Genomic DNA, 21,684 nt, shown 5'->3' with positions numbered 1-21,684 from the left:
AAGCAGTTTGCTGCGTGTCTGAAGCTTGTAAAAACTGTACTTCATGGTGGATATGACAGCGCACCTTAAGGTCCTCAGGGGAAAGGAGGCACAGCCCTGCAGATGCTGGAGGAGGTTTTGGCGTTTGAGCGCAAGATGACAGTGTTTGCTAGAGATGTACAGAGAGATACGCTGTCTCACTTCCACACTTTGAGAGGGTTCAAAGAAGCACACCATCAGATCAATTGCGAGCATTTACAGAGTGCAATCATTGCAATGCAAAGTGCGTTTGGGCGAAGATTCTGTGAGTTCAGAGGAAAATAAAACTTTGTCCTTCCCTGTCACTCCCCTAAACATTGATTTATCTCTGTTGAATATAACTGCATTTACAGATGTAAGTCAACCCAATCTTGAGATCGAACTGGCCGATATAGCTGACCAAGACTTATGGGTGTCTAAGTTCAGAAGCTTGACAGCGGATCTTCAAGATGTTGCTCATCAGAAGACCATTCTTGGCCAGAAGCACAAATGGAGTGAAATCAAAAACCTCCCCAAACCGGACAAACTTGTGTTCAAACCATGGAATTCAATTCTCGACACTTATATGAACATGAAAAAATATGCATTCAGAGTCCTGCCGATCTTTGGATCCACATACTTATGCAAGCAGGTTTTCTCGAGCATGAACTATATAAAAAGCAAACATTGCTTGCACCTCATGGATGACAGCATGCAATCCTGCGTGAAGATCAAAATGATGTCTTACAGCCTTGGTTCAGGAGCAGAAGCCACATTAAACAGGTGAAAGAAATCATTTAATGAGTTATTATTTTGCAAATATGTATTTTTATATTGGATCCTAAACTGAGATAGTTGTGTTTTATATTTAGGTTGGTGGTTGACTGCTATAGCTACTTGACTGAGGAAATCAACAGATGATGGCAACCTTCAGAATAAAATACAAACTGGCATTTTTTTGTTTGCTCTTTTTAATTAAAACGAATATTTCTTTTTTAAAAAATTCCACAAATAATAGATGGACTCAAACAGGCCCACAATGTGTATTTTATTTGAAACTATGCGTGCCAGTGTCTTTTTTTAAGAGTTCAAAACAGAAATAAAATGTCAGTCATTTTCTGTTTGTAGTTCCTTTATTTCATAAATGTAACAAATTATAATCCCTATATACATAGCATAAGTGTAATGAAACTATATATGTGGTGTTTACTTCATTTTAGGGATCAAACTGGTTTTGTGGCTCCAGATGGGTTTTATTTGGTGGGAAATAGGCCTAAATGGCTCTTTTATTGCTGAAGGTTGCCAACCCCTGCTCTAGTTTATGTTGGGGTTATTTCCTCCAATTGACCTGTTTGATTTTCTTACCACTCTCTCCCTTCGCCTGGCATCTGCCAAACTTTTAATACTCTCCGTCCTAATTCACCTCTGCTTGATTTGCCAATCCCTTGTGTGGCTCCTGACTTCTTTACAGTGCTTATGTACTAACTTTCCTCAGTTCTGAAGGGAGTGTTTCAGTGTGAAATCTCAGCCCTTTTACACCTGCTGATGCTGCTCTAACACAATCTTCATATTCACTGATGACGCCACCATTGTTGGCCAAATAAATGAAAATAATGAGTCAGAATAGAAAATGGAGATGGAATATCTGGTTGGATGGTGGCAAAACAACAACCTTGCTATCAATGTCACCAAGATCAAGGAGCTTATTGTTGATTTTAGGAAGGAGAGGCCGAGCAACCACATACCGTTCCATCCAATGCCCACACTGCAGCAGGTCATATCATCAGGTTATGCTGATTCAACCTGTGTATAAGAAGAAGCTGAGGAGGGAGGACTCAGTGGAGAAAGTCATTCAATGATGGTCTGAGTATACAGACAATTTCCTACATGACCCTGAGTTGGTAGACTGGTCTGTATTCAAGGATTCGACAAACAATCTTGATGAATACACAACGCCATTACCAACTTTCATCTGTAAGTGTGCATAAGACTACGTAACCAAGAAAACAATTAAGGCACTTCCCAAATGAAAATCATAAACGAACAGCAGTCAACCACAGCTGAAGACTTGGTTGGACACATTAATTACACTGTTGTTTATTTATTAGTTTTCTTATTATTGTACTACCCTGTTAAACGAGTTAGCTTAACTGGATAGCACACAAAGTGAAGCTTTTTATTGTATCTTGGTACACGGGACAATATATAATTTAATTAAATTATTCTCTATTTTGTTCCAGTGTGAGAAGAAACTTGAATTAAAGTTAATTAATGCATGCATGCTATTCTGCTTATCTCAATAATGAGGTAGGACATGACACAAAAAATCTGTTTTGTGTCATGTCAAACAAAGCCTTTAATTGTAACATGGCTTTATGTAAAATATTACTTGATAAAATTACACGTAGTGCCCCTAAAAATTTACCAATGTTATGTGTGCTAAGCATCTTAAAAAAAAGCTCACAGAATCGTATATAATTAACAACACGTCATTCAGCCATCTTGTCCATGACAATTGATAAAAAGCTATCCAAACCTCATCACATATCCAGCACTTGATATGTAAATACACAAGTCACATCAAAACTTTAACTTTTCAACTTATCTTAACTGTTTATTTTGTAAACAATGGGAGACTGTAAAATCTGAGCATCTCATTCTCTGGCTCTAGACTCTTCCTTCATTTTAAAGTTGGTTCCGAAGGCTTCCAGCTGTGCATACAACTCATCTCACAAATCACCATCTGTTTCATTGGGGGAATGGCAAGTGATGTGCAGTGGAATAGGGAGAAGGTGGTGGTTAACAGAAATTTCTTGTCATGCATTAAAATAATTCATGGATTGAAATGCTGCAGCTTAAAATGCTTCTGAATTACAGTTAAAGACATCTTCTGCTTTTTTCATTCAAAAACCTCCCTTAGATAAAAGCTCTCAACAGTTTTGTTTGAAACCTGGTTTCCAAGCATGAAGAACAAATTACACAGGCTTTGCTACATTCCAGAAAATTTAGGATAGTGGCTACAAGTTTATGCCAGGCTACCTGCTCTTATGTTTGTAGCTGTGTTACTCACTGTTATGGAATTGCTCAGCTGTTTAACTTTCTGTTCCAACTGTTCTCGTTCCTGCTTTAGTTCTGCACTCCACTTTAACAACTTTTGCTTTTCTTCTTCTTTTGCTGAGGAATGGAAAAAATAAATATCAGAAACTACAGTAAATATTCACAGGATTTGACAATACATGCCCAAGAGCACCTCACAGTTAAAGGACAGATGTGGAGGAATAGTAATTATTTGAATTGCCACAAAATCCTAAAATCTTAAACCTTAAGTACACGTAACAACCCATTGATTTTATCGTGAAAATGAAGGAAGTATAAGACCAACTTAAATTATCTGTTCTGTTATAAGTCCTGCTGAGATTTTACAAATACCTTAACTTTAAAAGGAATTAAGAAATGTCCTTGGCCTGTAGGATTAAACAGAAGCCTAAGGCATTTTACAGTTGCATTAAAAAAAGAGGATAACTTAAGAAAGGATATGTCTACTCAAGGACAAGCAAATTATAGTCTGAGGATGTGCTTGAGGTACTAAATTAGTACTTTAGATTGGTGTTCACCAAAGGGAAGAACATGGAAGATAGTGAGAGTAATGTGGAGTTTGGAGTTAAACAGGAAAGGCTGCAATTGCTTGTGCTGTCATGCTTTTTTGAGATCAAGAAAGGGGTGTTGTTGGGTCTTTTGAAGAGCATTAAGGTCTGAGAGAATTTGTATATTCTAGCTTATTGAAAGAGAGAGCAGAGAAGATTTCTGGTGCCTTGACGAATATATTTATGAAGTGAAATGGGAATGATACAGGATCTTGCAGACCAATAAGCCTCAAGTCAGTGGTGCTAGAAGCTACCAGACAGGATAGTTAATAGGGATAAGATATGTGCATATTTGGAAAGGCATGGTCGTCAGATTAGTGACAATCTGCATGACTTTGTGGAAGAAAAGTTATGATTTGGACATTTCATTGGTTTTTTTTGAGGAGGTGATGAGGATGATTGATGAGGTTTTGACAGAAAAAGTTATCTACATGGACTTTAGTCAGGTCCTTCCATAATAAACTGATCCAATGGTACAGATGCATGGGATCTACACTGAATTGATAGTATGGACTTGGAATTGTCTTGTTCATAGAAGACAGATTGTAGTAGTGAAAAGTTATTATTCTGGCTGAAGGTTCGTGACCAGCAGTCCATAGGGATCAGTGTTAGGACCCTTGATGTTTGTATAATATACAAATGATGGATAAAAAAATAGGTGAGGGGATTAGTAAGTTTGCAGATGAAATAAAGATTGCTGGAGTTGTGGACAGTGTAGAGGTCTCTCTAAGAATACAATAAGATATAGATCAATTACAGATAGGAGGAAAAAATGGCAGATGGAGCGTGAAATGTTGCACCTTGGGAGGTCAAATGTAAGGAGATAGCATTCAGTTAATGGTAGGGCTCTTCAAAGCACTAATGTGCCAAAGGAATCTGGGGTCCAGGTCTGGAGCTCCTTAAAAGTGGCCACACATAGATAAGGAGACAATAAGGCTTATGCATGCTTTCCTTCATTTGTTAGGGCATTGAGCATAAGAGTAATGAAGTCATGCTCATCTTTATATAACTTTGGGATAAGGCCACATGTGGAGTATTGTATGGATTGTTGATAGCCCCTTTACTGGAAGGATGTGGAAACTTTGAAAGGGTATAGATGAAATTTACCAGGATGCCACCTGGATTAGAGAGTATGAGCTTTGGGGAAAAGTTGGAGAAACACAGGTTGTTTTCTCGAGATCATTTGAAGCTGAGGTGTGACCTGATGAGGTTTATAATGAGAGGAATTGACAGAGTAAACAGTCAAAATCTTCCTATCAGAATAAAAACATCACATACTTGAGGACGTCTTTAAAGTGAATGTGGGAGTTCAAAGGAGATACGTAGGATACGTCTTTTTTCCACACAGGTAGTGGTAGGTGCCTGGAACAGGCTACTGGATATATTGGCAGAGGCAGATTTGACAGTCACATTTAAGTGACTTCTATGTAGACACATTGATATGCAAGGAAAAGAGCGATATGTATCACATGCAAGCAGCATAATTTAATTTGGGCAATGTTTAACACAGATGCAGTGGGTCCAGGGGCTTGTTCCTGTGCAATACTTTTCTATGTTCTATTTTCATAACATCCATGCTACTATAGGCACAAACGTGGAGGGAAATACGGGAAACATCCAATGCAGGAAACAAATATCTAATTGGATACACATGAGAGACTGCAAATGTTTGAATCTGAAGCCCAATGCATTCTGTGTTGAAGGAATTCAACAGATCAAGCAACATCAGCAGGTGTACAAGGGCTGAGGTTTCACACTGAAACTCTCCCTTCAGAACTGAGGAAAGTTAGTAGTGTAAAGAAGACAGGAGCCGCACAAGCACAAGGGATTGGCAAATCATGCAGAGGTGAAATAGGATGGAGAGTAGTAAGTTTGGCAGATACCAGGCAAAGGGAGAGAGTGGTAAGAAAATCAAACAGGTCAAATGGAGGAAATAACCCCAACATAAACTAGAGGAACCACACCTCATTTAATTTAGAGATACAGCATGGCAACAGGCCATTCATCCTATGATTCGTGGTGCCTGAATACACCAATTAACCTACAAACCCCTGTACATTTGTGGAGGGCGGGAAGGCAACTGGAGCATCTGAGGAAACCTATAGGGAGAACATACAAACTCCTTACAGATGAGACCGGATTCTAACCCAGGTTGCTGACAGTGTAATAACATTGAGCAAACCTCTATTCTAATTGTACCACTCATATTCTGCTAGGGCAGACTACACTCTGTGAACACAGAATTTTCTTAATTCAGACAATGAGTCCCTTCTCTCTTCTTCTGTACCCCTCTGCTCCTCTCCACTGGATTCTTCCACTCTCTCCTCCCATTTCCCCCCCCCCCCCCACAATCCTCCCCACCCCTCCCCCCAACCAACTTCGGTTCCATCTGGTCTCTCTTACACCCCTATTTTTATCTCTACTTCTCAGGTTGCAGCTCTAGCAGTCTCCTTGAACCTCATGGGCAATGGAGGTTCCTGTATGGTTTGAAGTATTCATAATATAATACAATGTGTTCCCTCTCTCTTCTTCTGTACCCCTTATGCTCCTCCCCTCTACAAACACTTTAATTTTGTTGTGGGCACCACAATTTTCCATGGAATTTCAGGAGGCCATTAATTACATTGGCATATTGAACATCCAAATACATGGGTTTTCATTTCATGTAAATGGAAAATGAAACAAAGAACCTGAGCTAAAACCATAGCATGGTTTCATAGTTTCCACTCATGTTCACTTATTTTTTTGCAAGATGAATTATTCTACATCTCTAAAAGCCAAAATAATTTCCAAACTGCATAATCAAGTGTTAGATATTTTACATCAAGAATCATGTAATTCATATCATGTTAGGATAATGAAGGATTCATTCAATTCTCAAGCCAAATCTTCAATCGAACCTATCTTCCATAATAAATATTTTGTCAATGTTTCAAAGAGAAGAGGGGATATTTGTAACATATTTGACACATTACAAAGAGATAACATGTTCTGTAAACAAACTCCGAATAAGATCTTACCAGCTTTGTAGGCAATATAAGAATGAACGATTGCTAGTGTCCCAGGCCACGGGATTGCTTCTTCCTTTTTAAGAATCTAAAAACAGAACATTTTCCACAGTGATGGATAGAAGATGTTACATGCCAAAAGGTGTAGATCACAGAGGTGTTAAGACTGTAGATAACTGCCGATTCCCATGATTGACAAGAAAGGTCTCGCTTTCAGGCAAAATCTGTTAAATCCGTAAAGTATTAAGATAGATTTATCCTATGTATTTTCTATCTCTTGATATTATGCTTAATGAGAATACAATTTGCATTTTAATGAAAGGGAATTAAATCCACAGCACTGTCCAAAATCATGTTTGGATATGAACATGACAAATGGATGACCAATGAAATGAATAAAAGTTCTTATTGTGGAGATATTCTCATCATGGTGCAGTTTCAGGTTACAAATAATGCTCCTTATCTTAATCAAACTACCTTCAATATGACACTAGTTTCTTCACTGCACATTACTTTTACATGGAATGCTCATCAGAAAGAATTGGTAATCAGATGACCAAATTCTAAATTACAGTCAGTTTTAGTTTATAGCATTACATCTCATGAATAATATATTGAGAAAGTTAAATTTAGTTTTGTTTCATAAAAACTGGGTGACCAAAAAGCAAACTTTCTGCTTTTTGTATTTAGGTTCACTATCATCAGAGAGAACAGCCCACACAATGCATGTGGTCTCCTACAGTTCACTACTGATAACTTTCAAATGCTACTTCTCCTAAATTATAAATCTATGTGTATACCCTGGAGTGATTGAGACATTGAGTAGCAAACAAAAGTTTAAAAAAGTAAATTCCACCAAAAAATTACAAAAACAACCCCCGTGACTACCAGAATTATATTAGACAAAATTAAGTCTAAGGCTTAAATCCAAGCCCACACCTGCTCCTGACATTTAGGACAAATCCACATTCCTTTGGGAATGGCTTTTAATGGCGGGTCCAGGCACTCCAGGTGATACACACGAGAACAAGTGTCACACATCAGCAGCTGTCCACTACGTCGACACACAGAGCAGAAATCCTCATGGATGTCACCCTATCAAAAAACAGAGTTACATAATCATTTACATGGTTTCAGATACAAGTTTGGATTTTAAATTTTAACTGTCGTTAGTTATTATTTAAGTGATTTCCAATGTGGGAGACACATAGCAAAGTAAGTAAAGATAGCCCAGCACTACAACATCCATCTCATTGGAGTCCTGCCCCTGCAAATCAAGTTTACATTTTCCACTGAAAATAAAATGGAAGGAAAAGTGAGCTTGAGTAGCAAAAATCCTAAAGTGCATGAATCAAGCCCAGCTTCTGGTGTATTAGCCAGATGGCTTTTCCTTACTTATTCCTTTTCCTTTTATTCATTTAGAGTTATTACATCTATAGTTGTAACTTTGTGTAAAGGAATAAAAGCATAGACTGAAATGATCTTTTAAGCTATTGTATCAATGGTTATTATACTGATATCTAACAGGTACATTGTACAGTGCATTTTATTTAAAATAAAAAGATGAATAACTAAACAATTAAATGGTTGAATGAAAAACAATTAAAATAAATGCAACTAAAGTAGTTGTGATTAGATTGCACTGTGGACAGGCAGTCAACACAAAATAAGTTTTCCCTCCAATAAGCCAATTGATTTTCCTTTTTCCAGTTCTTTTGCTTAATATGCCATTCTGAACAAATCTTTAGCACTCCACTGCAATCCTTTGTTAACTTTGTTAAACAGCACTTTCCAGTCCAAGATGCCTTTATTTTTGAATCCTAATTGCCTCTAAAATAAAATATCTTGAGCGTAATTGCTTAATGAGAATTTAACATACATATGAAACAAATAAAATACACTCACAGACAAGGTTGTGTTTTTTGTGATGTTTTCAACGTCGTTTGTTTCATCTTGCATCTTGCTGACAGGGCCCCTTTGTAAATTAGCCCTTGTAGCTAAATAGGGCAAACCCTAGTTAAAGATGTTTTAAAATAAAAATAAAATAAATTTGCAATTGTCATCAGATTTTTGGCCTTGCATGCTATTCCATCTAATTTCTTTTACATTCTCTGTATCATGTTCCTACAAATGCAGTGCTCATTTGTTCAATGTAAAACATACTGATTCCCATACACAGCTGATATGAATGTTCACACATATTTGTTTTACTGTAGGTAAAATTATTCAGTGCTTATTGAGCACAGATGAAATTCAGGATCAAATTAAGTACAGGAACTGAATTTTAATTTATTATTGAAACTGAAAGCTTGTTCTCCAAGATTATCCAGTTACCCCTTGAATTTGTATTATATTCCAATTAAGGCTACATTGTGAGAATGAAATTTAGTAATTAATTTTCAAGTTGGAACAGAGGCCTTCAAACGCAGTCGTTTATTCATACCCAGAAGCCGCCTACCTTCAGCATGATCAATTACTTTTGTTACATTCTGAATAAACTTTGCATTTGAATGCACCCTTTCCAAAGAAGTGAGACAAACTGAATAGGATTTATTAATCTTGCAAGGATATTATGAAATTTTTAACCATAAAAAAAATCTTATTTTGCTCTACAACTTTACAGAATTAGATGACACCAAAACTGGCAATATAGTGGAAAGTGAATGTTGTCTAACATTACAATAGGGTACAGATCAATTGGGAAAGTAGACAAGGAAACAACAGATGCAATTTAACTCAAGAATTCAAATCAGGGCTGGACAAAAACAGTGAGTGGCAGGGCCATGGGGTGTGTTGATGAACGGAGAACTTGGCATACAGAACAGCACAGTGGCAACACAGGTAGATTGGGTGATGGAAGAAAATGGATTTGCTGAGTATAGGAGTTGTGGTGTCATAGTTCAGATGCACAAAAATGTCAGTTAGATTGCACTTTGAGTATTTTGTGCAGTTCTGGTTGCCACATTACAGGAAAGATGTGAGTAAGCTCGAGAATATTGCCTGGACTAAAGAGGTTCAGTTATGAAGGGAGATTGCATAGGCTGGGTCTGAAATAAGGAAGGCTGAGAGGTGACATGATGGGTGAAATTAAATCTATGAGAGCCTTAAGGTATTGCCTCATGGTATGGGTGTCTAAAACTAGAAGACATAGGTTTAAGTTATGAGATGAGGATGCTTAAAAGGGAGCTGAGGGGCACATTTTTCACACAAAATAGTTGGTATCTGAAGTGAGCTGTCAGAAAAAGATGGTGGAGGCAGGGACAGTACAACACTGAAGAGACATCTGGACAGTTACTCGAATAAGCAAGGCATAGAACAACATGGAATTAATGCAGGCAAGTAGGATTAGTACAGATAGGCATGATGGTTGGCAATAGATGCAGTGAGCCAAAAGGCCTGCTTCTATACTGCACAACTCTATGATTCAAAGCCATTTCTCCTACTTCAGTCATTTCTCCCATTATAATTGGCTATATTTGTATCAATAGATTTCAAAGTGAACTTTTCATCAACTACATTTTAAGGGATTATGCAAATGTTGGAATAACATCAGCTCAATTCCATTCTCCACACTGCAATTCACATATAATGGCCAACTGATACATATAGATCTCACTACATTATAATAAAATAATAGTCTATTCTTTTAATATTCAGGCTTTTCCCAAAACACAGGAATGTGCTTTGCATGGTACATGATGATTCATTTTGCTGCATGGGGTTGGCTTTGTTTAGTAAGTGCATGCACAGAAGAGATATGGAAAGTAATACATGTGAAGGGAGAGAAGGAGGGGAAGCTTTAGTTCAAATTACTACTATTCCATTTTTAAATGGTGTCACTTGTTAAATAAACTGTCAAAATTGATTCTCTGCCTGAGTAACTGGGTGAAATTTGTAACTTACATCTACAGAGCTGGGACTGGATGCAGACGGTACTGGAGCAGCAAAACTGAGCAAATTCTCGTTTTTTTCAAAATCTGGGGAGGCAGGGTGACTCGGAGGGGACGAAGGTGCCATTGCCCCCAGACCCAATACGTTAGTGTATTTAGGAGGGCGACCTACACGCAAAAAAGAAAAAACAGAAACACAAAATATATACAAACACATACCTTCAACCACTGATCCTCATTGGCTGCCATTGAGGAAAGAGAAAGGAGGAGCACAGATAGTGTTAATAAAGAGTTAAAAAGATCAAACAAGGAACAAGCAGCATCACACAAATGCCATTTGATTAATAAATTGAATAAAATGAAGTTAACATATTTGTCAAAACAAATGTTAATTGATTTATTATGTACAGAAATATATCTGGCCTGAAAACATTAATGTTAACACAAGCTAAATTCAATCAATTATAAAAATGATTAATTTTACTGATCAGATCTTTAAAAACAGTACTTAAGATTTAAATAGTGCGCAAGCAATGAAAAAAATATTCCAGGTCAATGATCTGAATATCCTTAAAATCAATACCAGGGACTCTTTTAAAGGCAAGATCACCCCATCAGAAATTGGTAGGCCACTGTTTACCATTCCACATAGTTGACTCAAGCTCAATTGAAATGACATGACATTATATTCTACAAATTTAAAGCTCAGTTTCTAAAAAATAAAAAACCATCTCAAACAGCCATTACAAAATAAATTCTCCAAAAATTACACCAAGGAACATTTTTAAATAAAAAGACACACATTTGATACCACTCAACAATAGTGAACAGGAAAGAATCCATCACTGTTCATTATTTTCTAAACTAGTTTGACTTGCCTTTTCTCCAAATTACCATATTACTTCAAATATTTCTATTTTTATTAAAAGTTGATTGGCTGGTCACAAATAGTTGGGAAACCAGATGCTGAATGCAAGAGATTTTCATAAGACAATTTGATACATTTATTACTTTTTTTTAAAGGTCCTGTTCATCAGTGACAAACTTTGAAATGGGATAACTGCAGTGAATTTGTACTGTTATTTCAATAACATCCTTCATTTTTCAAATAATCAAAATAATAACTAGGCCAAAACTGAGAAATGTTTCAGCAGATATTCACAGTTGTACTTCTAAACCATCATTCTGCTCAAATTTCAGCAGTTCAAACTGTAGCAATAAATATGGTATAACTGAAAAATAGTGGTCCTTTGTTGCCCATTTCTACACAACCAATTACATTATTAAAAATAATAGAGCCACATGACAGATTCAGGGTTAACTGCTGAAGATAGATAGCTCTTCTGCTCATTATGGGTATTGCTGAGAAAAGATGTTCTAAAGCTGCTACTCCTTTCTTGTAGGGGAAAAAAGCACAGATTAATGACTTATCTCTGCATTAAATTGTTTCATATAATACCTTACAACTTGTTTGTTTAGTGGTAGAGAAAAAAAGAGAATGAAAATCTAAAAATGCAGATATTGCAAATCTGAAATAAACCAGAAAATGTTGGAAAGACCCAATAAGGTAGATACCGTCTGCAGAAAGGGGAACAGAGTTAATATGTCACGTTAAAAACCCTTTGATAGAACTTGGGAAGAGGGGGCGAGTGCACTGAACAAAGGAAATGTCTCTGAGAGACAGAATGAGGCCAGATTGTCATGGGGCAAGTTATGAATATTATCCAGTTAATGGAAGCAGTTAGTGAGAAAAAAATATATAAAAGCTATGAGATAAGGATTGTTCTAAGAGGGAGAATACAAACAAATTATTGTAAAAGTGAAAATGTAGGGCTGCAGGACGTGCCTGAGAGTTCGTGCTGTGCGAATAAAGAAGTAGTGAGCAAATAATCAGCTGTAGACATAGGCAAAATGGCTAACTATGATAGAGACAGAGAAGTTACCTTAAGTTATGGAATTCAGTTCCGAAGGCTACATTGTGCCAACGGAGGACGAGATTGTATTTCACATGCTTAAGTTGGGCCTCATTATAACAGTGCAGGTAGCTAAAGACAATAGATCTGAATGGAAGTCAAATGGAGTATTATATTTGCAGAAAATAGGCAGCTCTGAATCATCCCTGCATACTGAATAGAGGTACTCTGCAAAACAGTCACCAATCAATATTTGGTTTCTGTAATCTCAAACACCAAATTTGGAACATTAGTTTGGGAAGAGTGCAAATGAGCACTGCTACTCTTGGAAGGACTGTTAACCTGGATGATATGAAGGGAAGAGGTAAAATAATAATGCCAGTAGATACATGGAAAAGTGTAATAAGGGGAGTGTTTGGTGGGGAAAGAAAAGAATGGTCCTTTTAAATGCTGAAATGGAAGGTGAGGGAGAAGATATTGGTCAGTGAAATCCTCTGAAGCTGGGAGAAATTGCAAAGGATGATCTGTTGAAGAGGCTGGTGAGCTGAAAGGTTAGGGCCAAGGGAACTCTATCTTTGCTCTGTCAAAGAGAGGAAGTGATGAGAGCAAGAGGATAGAGAATAGATAGGATGTGGTAAAAGGATCTGTTAATTATAGTGGAAGGAAATCCACTGTACAGGAATGTAAGAAATAGGAGCGGGAGTAGGTCATTTGGCCCATCAGCCTCCTTCCCCCATTTAAAGAGATCAGGGCTTTTACCTACAACCCTTAATTCCTCTACTTTGCAAAAATGTATATATCTGCTGTTTAAATATATTCATTGAGGTAGCCTCCACTGTTTCCCTGAGCGGAGAATTTCACAGATTCTTGGAAAAGCAGTTTCCCCATCTCCATTCGAAACCTACACCTTCAAACCTTGAGGCTATTTCCCCTAGTTCTAGTCAGAAAGAATACACCTAAAAGGACATTTAGTCTTCTGCATGAGTGCAGGAGGCAGCACTAATTCAATCAGTGCCACAAATGAAAAAGTTAGATCGCTAGAGGACTGACAAAAAACCTGATCTTCAAAACCCCCACACAAAATATAATCATAGCTCGGGTTGTTGGATCAAGGAAGAACCAGAGCCTCAGACCATCCTAATGTGGGACAGAAATTCAGAGGGATTATATATCAGTGGTAGAGATTTTTAATTTTTTTCATTTTAATGATACAGCATGGTGGAGGGCCTTCTTCTCAATGAAACCCGTGCTGCCCAATTACACCCAATCAACTGACCAACCCTGTACATTTTGGACGGGATGAAACCAAAGCACTCAAAGAAAATCCACAAGGTCACAGGGCGAACCACAAAATTCCTTAGGAACCACGCACTGGGTTCAGGTTAACTTTGTACCATTGGGACAAGGAAAAGATGATAGGAAAAGAGAACAGTGGCTGATTAAACAAGTAAGGCAGGTGGTTAAGAGGAAAAAGGAAGCATACATTAGATTTAAGAAGCAGAAAACAGGAAGAGCTCATGAGAAGTATAAGGTAGCCAAAAATGAGTTTAAGAAAGGAATTAAGAGAGTTCAAAGGGGGCATGAGAAAGCCTTGACAAGTAGGATTAAGGAGAACCACAAGATGCTCTATGTGTACGTAAAGAACAGAAGGATAACGAGAATGAAGGGATAAAGGAGGCAACATGTGTGTGGAATCAGAGAAGGCTGGGGAGGTCCTAAACGAATATTTTGCTTCAGTATTCACAACAGAAAATAACCTTGGTCAAGTATAATACACTACAAACATATAAACAGAAAGGTTGATTTTAAGATCTAGACAGCAGCAGTATGAGCTGGGATGAGGGCCCATAAAATCTTGTCCTGGCAGGTGAGGGCAGAGGAGGCCTCAAGAACAATTAATGAAAACCAGCCCTCTCCAGAAAAAAAAGTCAAGAGAAGACAAAGTTCAACAAACATAAAATATAAGAAATAGAAGATAAAGTTGCAAAGAGAAAGAAGATGGCACCCAAGAAGGAAAAAGTAAAAACGATGGGAAAAAAGAGTCACCAGAAAAGAAAGAAGAAGGCCTTACCTGCACGAAGGAATGGAGCCGAGGTGGTGAAGAACGTCTGTTCTCCGAGGTTGGTGCCGGCCCTGCGGAGTCACGACCCCCCGAGCGGTGCACTGCAAAAATGGCTCTCTGAGCCAAATAAAAATGCGCAGTGCAAAATCAAAGGTAAAAGAAAACACTGATGGCAGGAAGGCTCAGCCGAGGAGCGGGCAACCACAGTGCGACCAGCTGAGGGACGCCCGACACCAGGGCTCTCAGCTGGAAGTTGAGGAAGGTGGCAGTGAGGTACCACGTGAGGAAGAAAGCCAACGGGGAGAACGGCAAGAGGAGCAGCAGCAGGCGGCCCGACAGATGAGCAGACCAGAAGGGGAGGACGAACAGCAAGTGGGCCAGCAAGAAGAGGCCTGACAAAGTGAGGCAAGCAACTCATCAGGAAAATCAGAAGAGATACAGATACAAAGAAGAGAAGAAGACACAAGCACAGATACAGATATAGAAGAGGAAGAAGACCAAGATCTTCACAGAGAAATAGAAGGTAAAACAGATGAACAGAATATAGATAAAGATTTTTATGAAGAACAAATGAGAGCATTAAAAGAATGGTTGTCTTTATAATTTAGTGCAATTAAAAGAAAAATGAAAAGAACAGAAGATAAAATGCAAAGATTAGAGCTAGTCATGATAGAAATAGGGAAAAGAGTAAAAAATATGGAAGAACGAGAAACAGCTGTAGAAATGGAAGTAAACGACTTAAGAGGAAAATGGAAGAAAGTGACAAAAAAATTAAATAGACACAAGAGTTGTTATCTCAGAAAATTGATATGTTGGAAAATTATAGTAGGTGAAACAACATAAAAATAGTGCACCTGAAGGAGGGTGAAGAAGGCACATACATAAAGGAATTTATAAAAGGATGGATCCCGAAGGTCCTGGGTACGACAGAAATGCAGGAAGAAATGGAAATAGAAAGGGCACACAGAGCACTAGCTCCAAAACGACAGGCACATCAAAAACTAGGATACATCTTAGTAAAATTTTTGAGATATACGACAAGAGAAAATATACTGGAGCGGGCAAGAAATAAAATTAGATAAGATAATAAACCATTGGAATACAAGGGTCAAAAATATTTTTTTTACCCAGACATAAGTTTTGAACTCTTAAAGAAGAGGAAGGAGTTTAAAACAGCAAAATCGATCCTATGGAAAAAAAGTTATAAATTCATGTTAAGACACCTAGCCGTGCTTAAAATATTTATACCCGGGGAGTAAAACAGATTGTTCTCGGATCTGGAGGAAGCACAAGAATTCGCAGAGCGTTTGCAGGACAGAAGGAGAGATGAAGAGATATAATAAGAATGAAGAACGACGATGAAGTATATATAAAGATGTAAAAACAATGTATATGTAAAGAACTAAAGAGGGAAAAGAGAAGGGAAGGAAGGAAGTAAAGAGAAAAAAGGGAGAGCTTTATTATATATGTAAAAAAAGTGTTTTATGGGGGGGGAGGGTTGGGGCAAAGGATAAGGGGCAACTCAGGGGGGGCATTTGGGGTTAAGGTAATATTGGGTGTGGGAATTTTTGGAGTATTTTATGTTTTAAATGTGTTGTCATACATTGAGTTTTAAAAAGGGAAAACTGAGAGATGAAAATGGGGAAAAGGGGGATGGAGGTGGTGAGGAAGTGGAAATGAGGTGTAAACAGGATATGAGATGGCCATGTTGAACTATATGACTATAAATATTAATGGAATACATAACCAAATTAAAAGAAAGAGGTTATTAAATTTACTGAAAAAAGAAAAAATAGACATAGCATTTGTGCAGAAAACGCATCTAACAGAAGTGGAACATAACAAATTAAAGAGAGACTGGGTAGGACACGTAGCAGCAGCATCATATAACTCAAAAGCTTGAGGTGTAGCTATATTAATCAATCAAATGTACCAATCAAAATAGAGGAGGAAATAATAGATCCAGCAGGGAGGTATGTAATGATAAAGTGTCAGATATACTCAGAATTTTGGAATTTGCTCAATATATATGCACCTAATGAGGAGGATCAAAAATTTATGCAGGATATTTTTTTGAAGATTGTAGATACACAAGGAAATATATTGATAGGAGGGGGATTTTAACCTTAAATTTGATGGACAAAAGACAAGCTATGAGAATGAAGTAGCCAAATATATGGTTAAATCAATGCAGGAAATGAAACTTATGGATATATGAAGGAGGCAACACCCACGAGAGAAGGAATATTCGTATTATTTGAGTAGGCATAAAACATACTCAAGGATTGATATGTTTTTGTTGTTGGCCTATATTCAAGGGAGAGTTAGGAAAACCGAATATAAAGCTAGATTACTATCTGATCATTCACCCTGCTATTAGCAATAGAACTGGAGGACATCCCACCAAGAACATATAGATGGAGGTTAAACTCCATGCTACTTAAAAGGCAGGAATTTAGAGAGTTTATTGAATGCCAAATTAAAACATATTTTGAAATAAACACGGAATCAGTGAAAGACAAATTTATATTATGGGATGCAAATGAAAGCCTTCAGTAGAGGACAGATAATAAGTTATGTGACTAAGATGAAAAAGGACTACAATCGGGAAATAGAGCAGTTGGAAAGGGAGACAGTAAGTACAGAAAAGGAACTAGTAAAAAGAGATGATATAATGAAAAAGAGAGAATTGGCGGACAAAAAAAATATGAAACATTACAAACGTACAAGGCGGAGAAGATCATTATGAAAATAAAGCAAAAGTATTACAAACTGGGAGAAAAAAAAACACATAAAATATTAGCCTGGCAACTTAAAACAGAACAAGCTAAAAGAACTATATTGTCATCAAGGAAAAAGGACAAACAAATTACATATAACCCAATAGAGATTAATGAGAACTTTAAGGAATTGTATGAACAATTATACCGAACTGAGAATGAGGGGAAAGATGATAAAGTAGAAGAGTTTTTAGCTAAAATTGAACTGCCGAAATTGCAAGAAGAGGAACTAAACAAGCTGATAAAACCATTTGAAATAGAGGATGTACAGGATAGAATAAAAAAGCTGCCGAACAATAAAACACCAGGAGGGGATGGATTCCTAATAGAATTCTATAAAACATTTAAAGAGTTATTAATTCCTCCTCTCCTGGAAGTAATGAACCAGATAGAAGAAACACAAAACTTGTCAGGTTCATGTAAGAAAGCAATAATTACAGTAATACCAAAGATGGGGAAGGATCCATTAACACCAGCATCATATAGACCAATATCTCTACTTAACTTAGATTATAAAATAATAGCAAAATTATTAGCAAACAGATTGGCCGATTGTGTACCAAAAATAGTAAAACAAGAACAAACTGGATTTATTAAGAAAAGATGAACAGCGGATAATGCCTATAAATTTATTAATCTAATTCATGCAGTTCAAGGAAATAAGAAACCAACAGTGGCTGTTGCTCAAGACGCAGAAAAAGCCTTTTAGAGAGTAGAGTGGAACTATTTATTTAAAGTATTACAGAGGTTCAATCTACAAGAAAAATATATAAATTGGATTAAAGCATTGTATAATGGACCGTTGGCGAAGGTAACAATAAATGGATATGTATCGAGCCAATTTAAATTCAGTAGGTCAACTACTCAACAAGAGTAGGGATATCCATAATTCCCCCTCATTGTTCGCCTTAGCAATAGAACCACTGGCAGAACTGATAAGAATAGAAAATAAAATAAAAGGGATAAAAATAAAGGAGTATAAAATCAGCTTATTTGCAGATGACATCATAGTATACTTAACAGAACCAGAAGTATCAGTAAAAGAATTACATCAGAAATTGAAGGAATATGGAGAAATATCAGGGTACAAGATCAATGCAAATAAAAGTGAAGTGGTGCCAATGAGTAACACGGTTTATACAGAATTTTAAAAAGAATCACCATTTAAATGGTAAGCACAAGCAATCTGATACCTAGGTATCAGGTTAGATAATAACTTAAGCCACTTGTACAAATTAAATTATATGCCACTAATAAAGAAATTGAAGGAAGACTTAGAACATTGGAAAGAATTACCGCTAACGTTGATAAGGAGGATAAACTGCATTAAAATGAATGTCTTCCCAAGGATACAATACTTATTTCAATCGTTACCAATTCCCTTAACAGAGAAATTATTTAATGAACTAAAGAGAATAATAAGGAAATTCTTGTGGAAAGGGGGGAATCCGAGGATAACGTTAGATAAATTAACAAAGAGGTACAACCAAGGTGGTTTCCAGTTACCAAAGTTTAAAAATTATTATAGAGCCATACAATTAAGGTATATATCAGATTTTTACCAGACAAGGAAAAACCAGACTGGACTAAGATAGAACTAGATAAAATAGGGGAAAACATATATTTTATATGTGGGGTGAAAAGCTGGTGCAATATAAAAGCTCACCAATATTGCATAATTTACTTAATATATGGAAGAAGATCCACTTAGAAAGGAAAAAAAACGAATTACCAAATACCAAAATTGTTACTGACACAAAACCCACTAATCCCTTTTATAATAGATAACCTTTCCTTTAGAGAATAGGAGAGAAAAGGAATCAAAAGAATAGAAAAATTTTTTTGGGAAATAATTTATTAACATTTGAACAGTTGAAGTATAAATATGGAATAACATGTAAAATGTTTGCATATCATCAACTGAAAGCTTATTTAAAGGATAAATTGGCAAACAGTTTGAGATTACCAGAAGGAAGCAGCTTTGAACATGTGATTACAGACACAATGATAATTAAAAGATTTATAACGAACATGTACATTAAGCTGCAAGATAAGGAAATTGATGAAATAAGCTAGAAACCTAAACAAAAGTGGGAAAAGGTTTTAAACATAAAGATAAAAAATGAAGCATGGGAAAAGTTATGTTCTGGAACTATGAAGAATACAATAAACACAAGGTTATGCATGATACAGTATAATTGGTTACACAAGCTAAATATCATGCCTCAAAAGTTAAATGAATAGGATTCAACATTATCAGAGAGATGTTTTCGCTGTGAAGATAATGGCAACAACAATATATGCAATTTGGGCATGTACGAAAGTGAATATGTTTTGGGAAGTTCTAAATCAGATATTAAATAAAATCACAAAAAATAACATACCAAAAAAATTCAGAGATCTTTCTTCTAAGTAACATAAGAAGTAAGGAATTAGGCCTCAAATTGGATAAAGCGCAAAAAAGATTTATTATGAGAACCTTAGCAGTAGCAAAAAAATGTATAATGTCAACTCGCAAAATGGAAGAGAGCCTGAGAATACAGCAATGGTACATGGACATGAATAAATGTATTCCATTGGAAAAAAAAATATAATTTAAAAAATAAAGTCACATTATTTGAACAAATTTGGGAACCATACATGGAACATAACAGAGAGGGCTTGCCTCGGACCTCCACCCCCTAAAATGATAAGAAGACAAAACAACTTGATTCAGTGTGTAAAAATAGATGATGCATTTTTCTTCTTTATTTTTCATTGTTTTATTGTATTGTATATGTTGAATATTTATTGGTTTTGGAGGGGGGTGGGAAGGGGGGAGGGGGGGAAGGGAGAAAATGCCACTGTTTATATTTAATGAGAAACATTTGTATATATTTTGGTTGATATGGTTCACAGTGTGAAAATTTTTAAAGAAAATTTAAAATATGAACAATCAATGCAATCCAAAAAAAGGGGGGGGGGGCTTCCATTGGAATTACCAAACTTGGGTCAAGTGGAACAAGAGGGGCTGAATGCCCCTTTCACTAAAGATGAGATAGCATGGATTTTGAGATCTTTGCAAGCTGGCAAGTCACTGGGGAAGTATGGTTTCCCTGTCGAATTTTTTAAAGAGTTCATAGATCTCTCAATGCCACTTCTTATGAAGATGGTGGATCAGGCGGCGGAGACACATACCCTCCCTTAGTCTTTTAAACAGAGATTATCATGGTGATTCCCAAAAAAGACAGGGGCCTATTGAAGCCCACCTCATATATGCCCATTTTGTTATTGAATACAGACTATAAAATTTTTGTTAAAGGTTGGCAGAATATTTGCTGAGATTAACGAACCCAAATCAAGTGGATTTTGTAGAAAAGAGGCAATCGGCAAACAACAGAGCTAGATTATTAAGTCTGGTACACCTGGCACAACTGGGGGATGGACCCAGGAGTAGCCATAGCTTTGGATGTGGAGAAGGCCTTTGACAGATTGAAGTGAGACTTTCTGCTCAAGATACTGGAGAAATTTGGAATGGGACAAACATTTATTAATTGGGTTATGGCACTTTACCACAAGCCCCAAGCAAAAATTATAACAAATGGGAAGATGTGTCCAGTATTTCCACTGAGCAGGTCAGGTAGGCAAGGTTGCCCATTGCCCCCAGTGCTGTTCACATTAGCCACTGAGACACTGGTGGAAGCCATTCAGCAGGATCCAGACACAAAGGAGTTTAAAGTGGACCAGATGGAACACAAAATCAACCTTTCTGCCAACAATGACTCAGTATATTTGAACTATATGACTATAAATATTAATGGAATACATAACCAAATTAAAAGGAAGAGGCTATTAAATTGACCCTGGTGGGGGGGTCGTTGGCCAGACTAAGGACCACACTGGAGGATTACGGAATGATTTTGTGGTACAAGTTACATTTGGATAAAAGTGAAATAATGCCTTTGATGAATGGGGATTATGGGCAGTATCAACAAGGAAGTCAATTCAAATGGCCGTAAGAAGGCATTAAATATCTGGGGATTAAAGTAAATAAGGATTTACATAATTTATACAAAAGGATTGATTATCTTCCTTTGCTCCAGAAGATTGAGGAGGACCTGGTTAGATGGAGGACTCTGCCCATAAATTGATGGGCAGAGTCAACTGTGTCAGAGTGAAGGTGATGCCAAGGCTCCAATATCTTTTCCAATCTTTACCCATTTCATTTCCTCAGGGTTTTTTTTTTAAGTGCTTAATGAGTGTGTCAAAAGGTTCCTTTGGAATGAAAAGTGGCTAGAATCTTCATGGAAAAGTTGATATGGGATTACAACTTGGGGGTTTTAAAATTACCCAATTTCAAAAAGTATTAATGGGCAACCCAGGCAAGGTTCATCGCCTCCCTCTTTGAGGG

The 21,684-nt window shown here is 36.9% G+C and overlaps 1 protein-coding gene across 11 annotated transcripts in view; it reads right to left on the bottom strand.

Annotated features, from left to right (window-relative positions):
- LOC138741621 (PHD finger protein 21A-like) overlaps positions 1 to 21,684 on the bottom strand; it is a 357,755-nt gene that overhangs the window by 39,308 nt on the left and 296,763 nt on the right. For 9 of the 11 annotated variants that reach the window (XM_069895984.1, XM_069895999.1, XM_069896006.1 and 6 more), the window contains 5 exons: positions 10,553 to 10,707; positions 8,555 to 8,662; positions 7,589 to 7,744; positions 6,662 to 6,737; positions 3,068 to 3,171 (listed from right to left, as the gene is read on the bottom strand). In XM_069895984.1, the coding sequence (XP_069752085.1) occupies positions 3,068 to 3,171; positions 6,662 to 6,737; positions 7,589 to 7,744; positions 8,555 to 8,662; positions 10,553 to 10,707 (599 nt within the window). Of the gene's footprint in view, positions 1 to 3,067; positions 3,172 to 6,661; positions 6,738 to 7,588; positions 7,745 to 8,554; positions 8,663 to 10,552; positions 10,708 to 10,758; positions 10,782 to 21,684 lie in introns of all 11 variants that reach the window. The other 2 variants (XM_069895986.1, XM_069895988.1) reach the window with 2 other exon arrangements.

This window comes from Narcine bancroftii, chromosome 1 (genome assembly GCF_036971445.1).
Source record: "Narcine bancroftii isolate sNarBan1 chromosome 1, sNarBan1.hap1, whole genome shotgun sequence".
NCBI classification, from domain to species: Eukaryota; Metazoa; Chordata; class Chondrichthyes; order Torpediniformes; family Narcinidae; genus Narcine; species Narcine bancroftii.
Note: the sequence above shows the minus strand (reverse complement) of the source record. Positions and strands in the feature narration are given on the sequence as shown.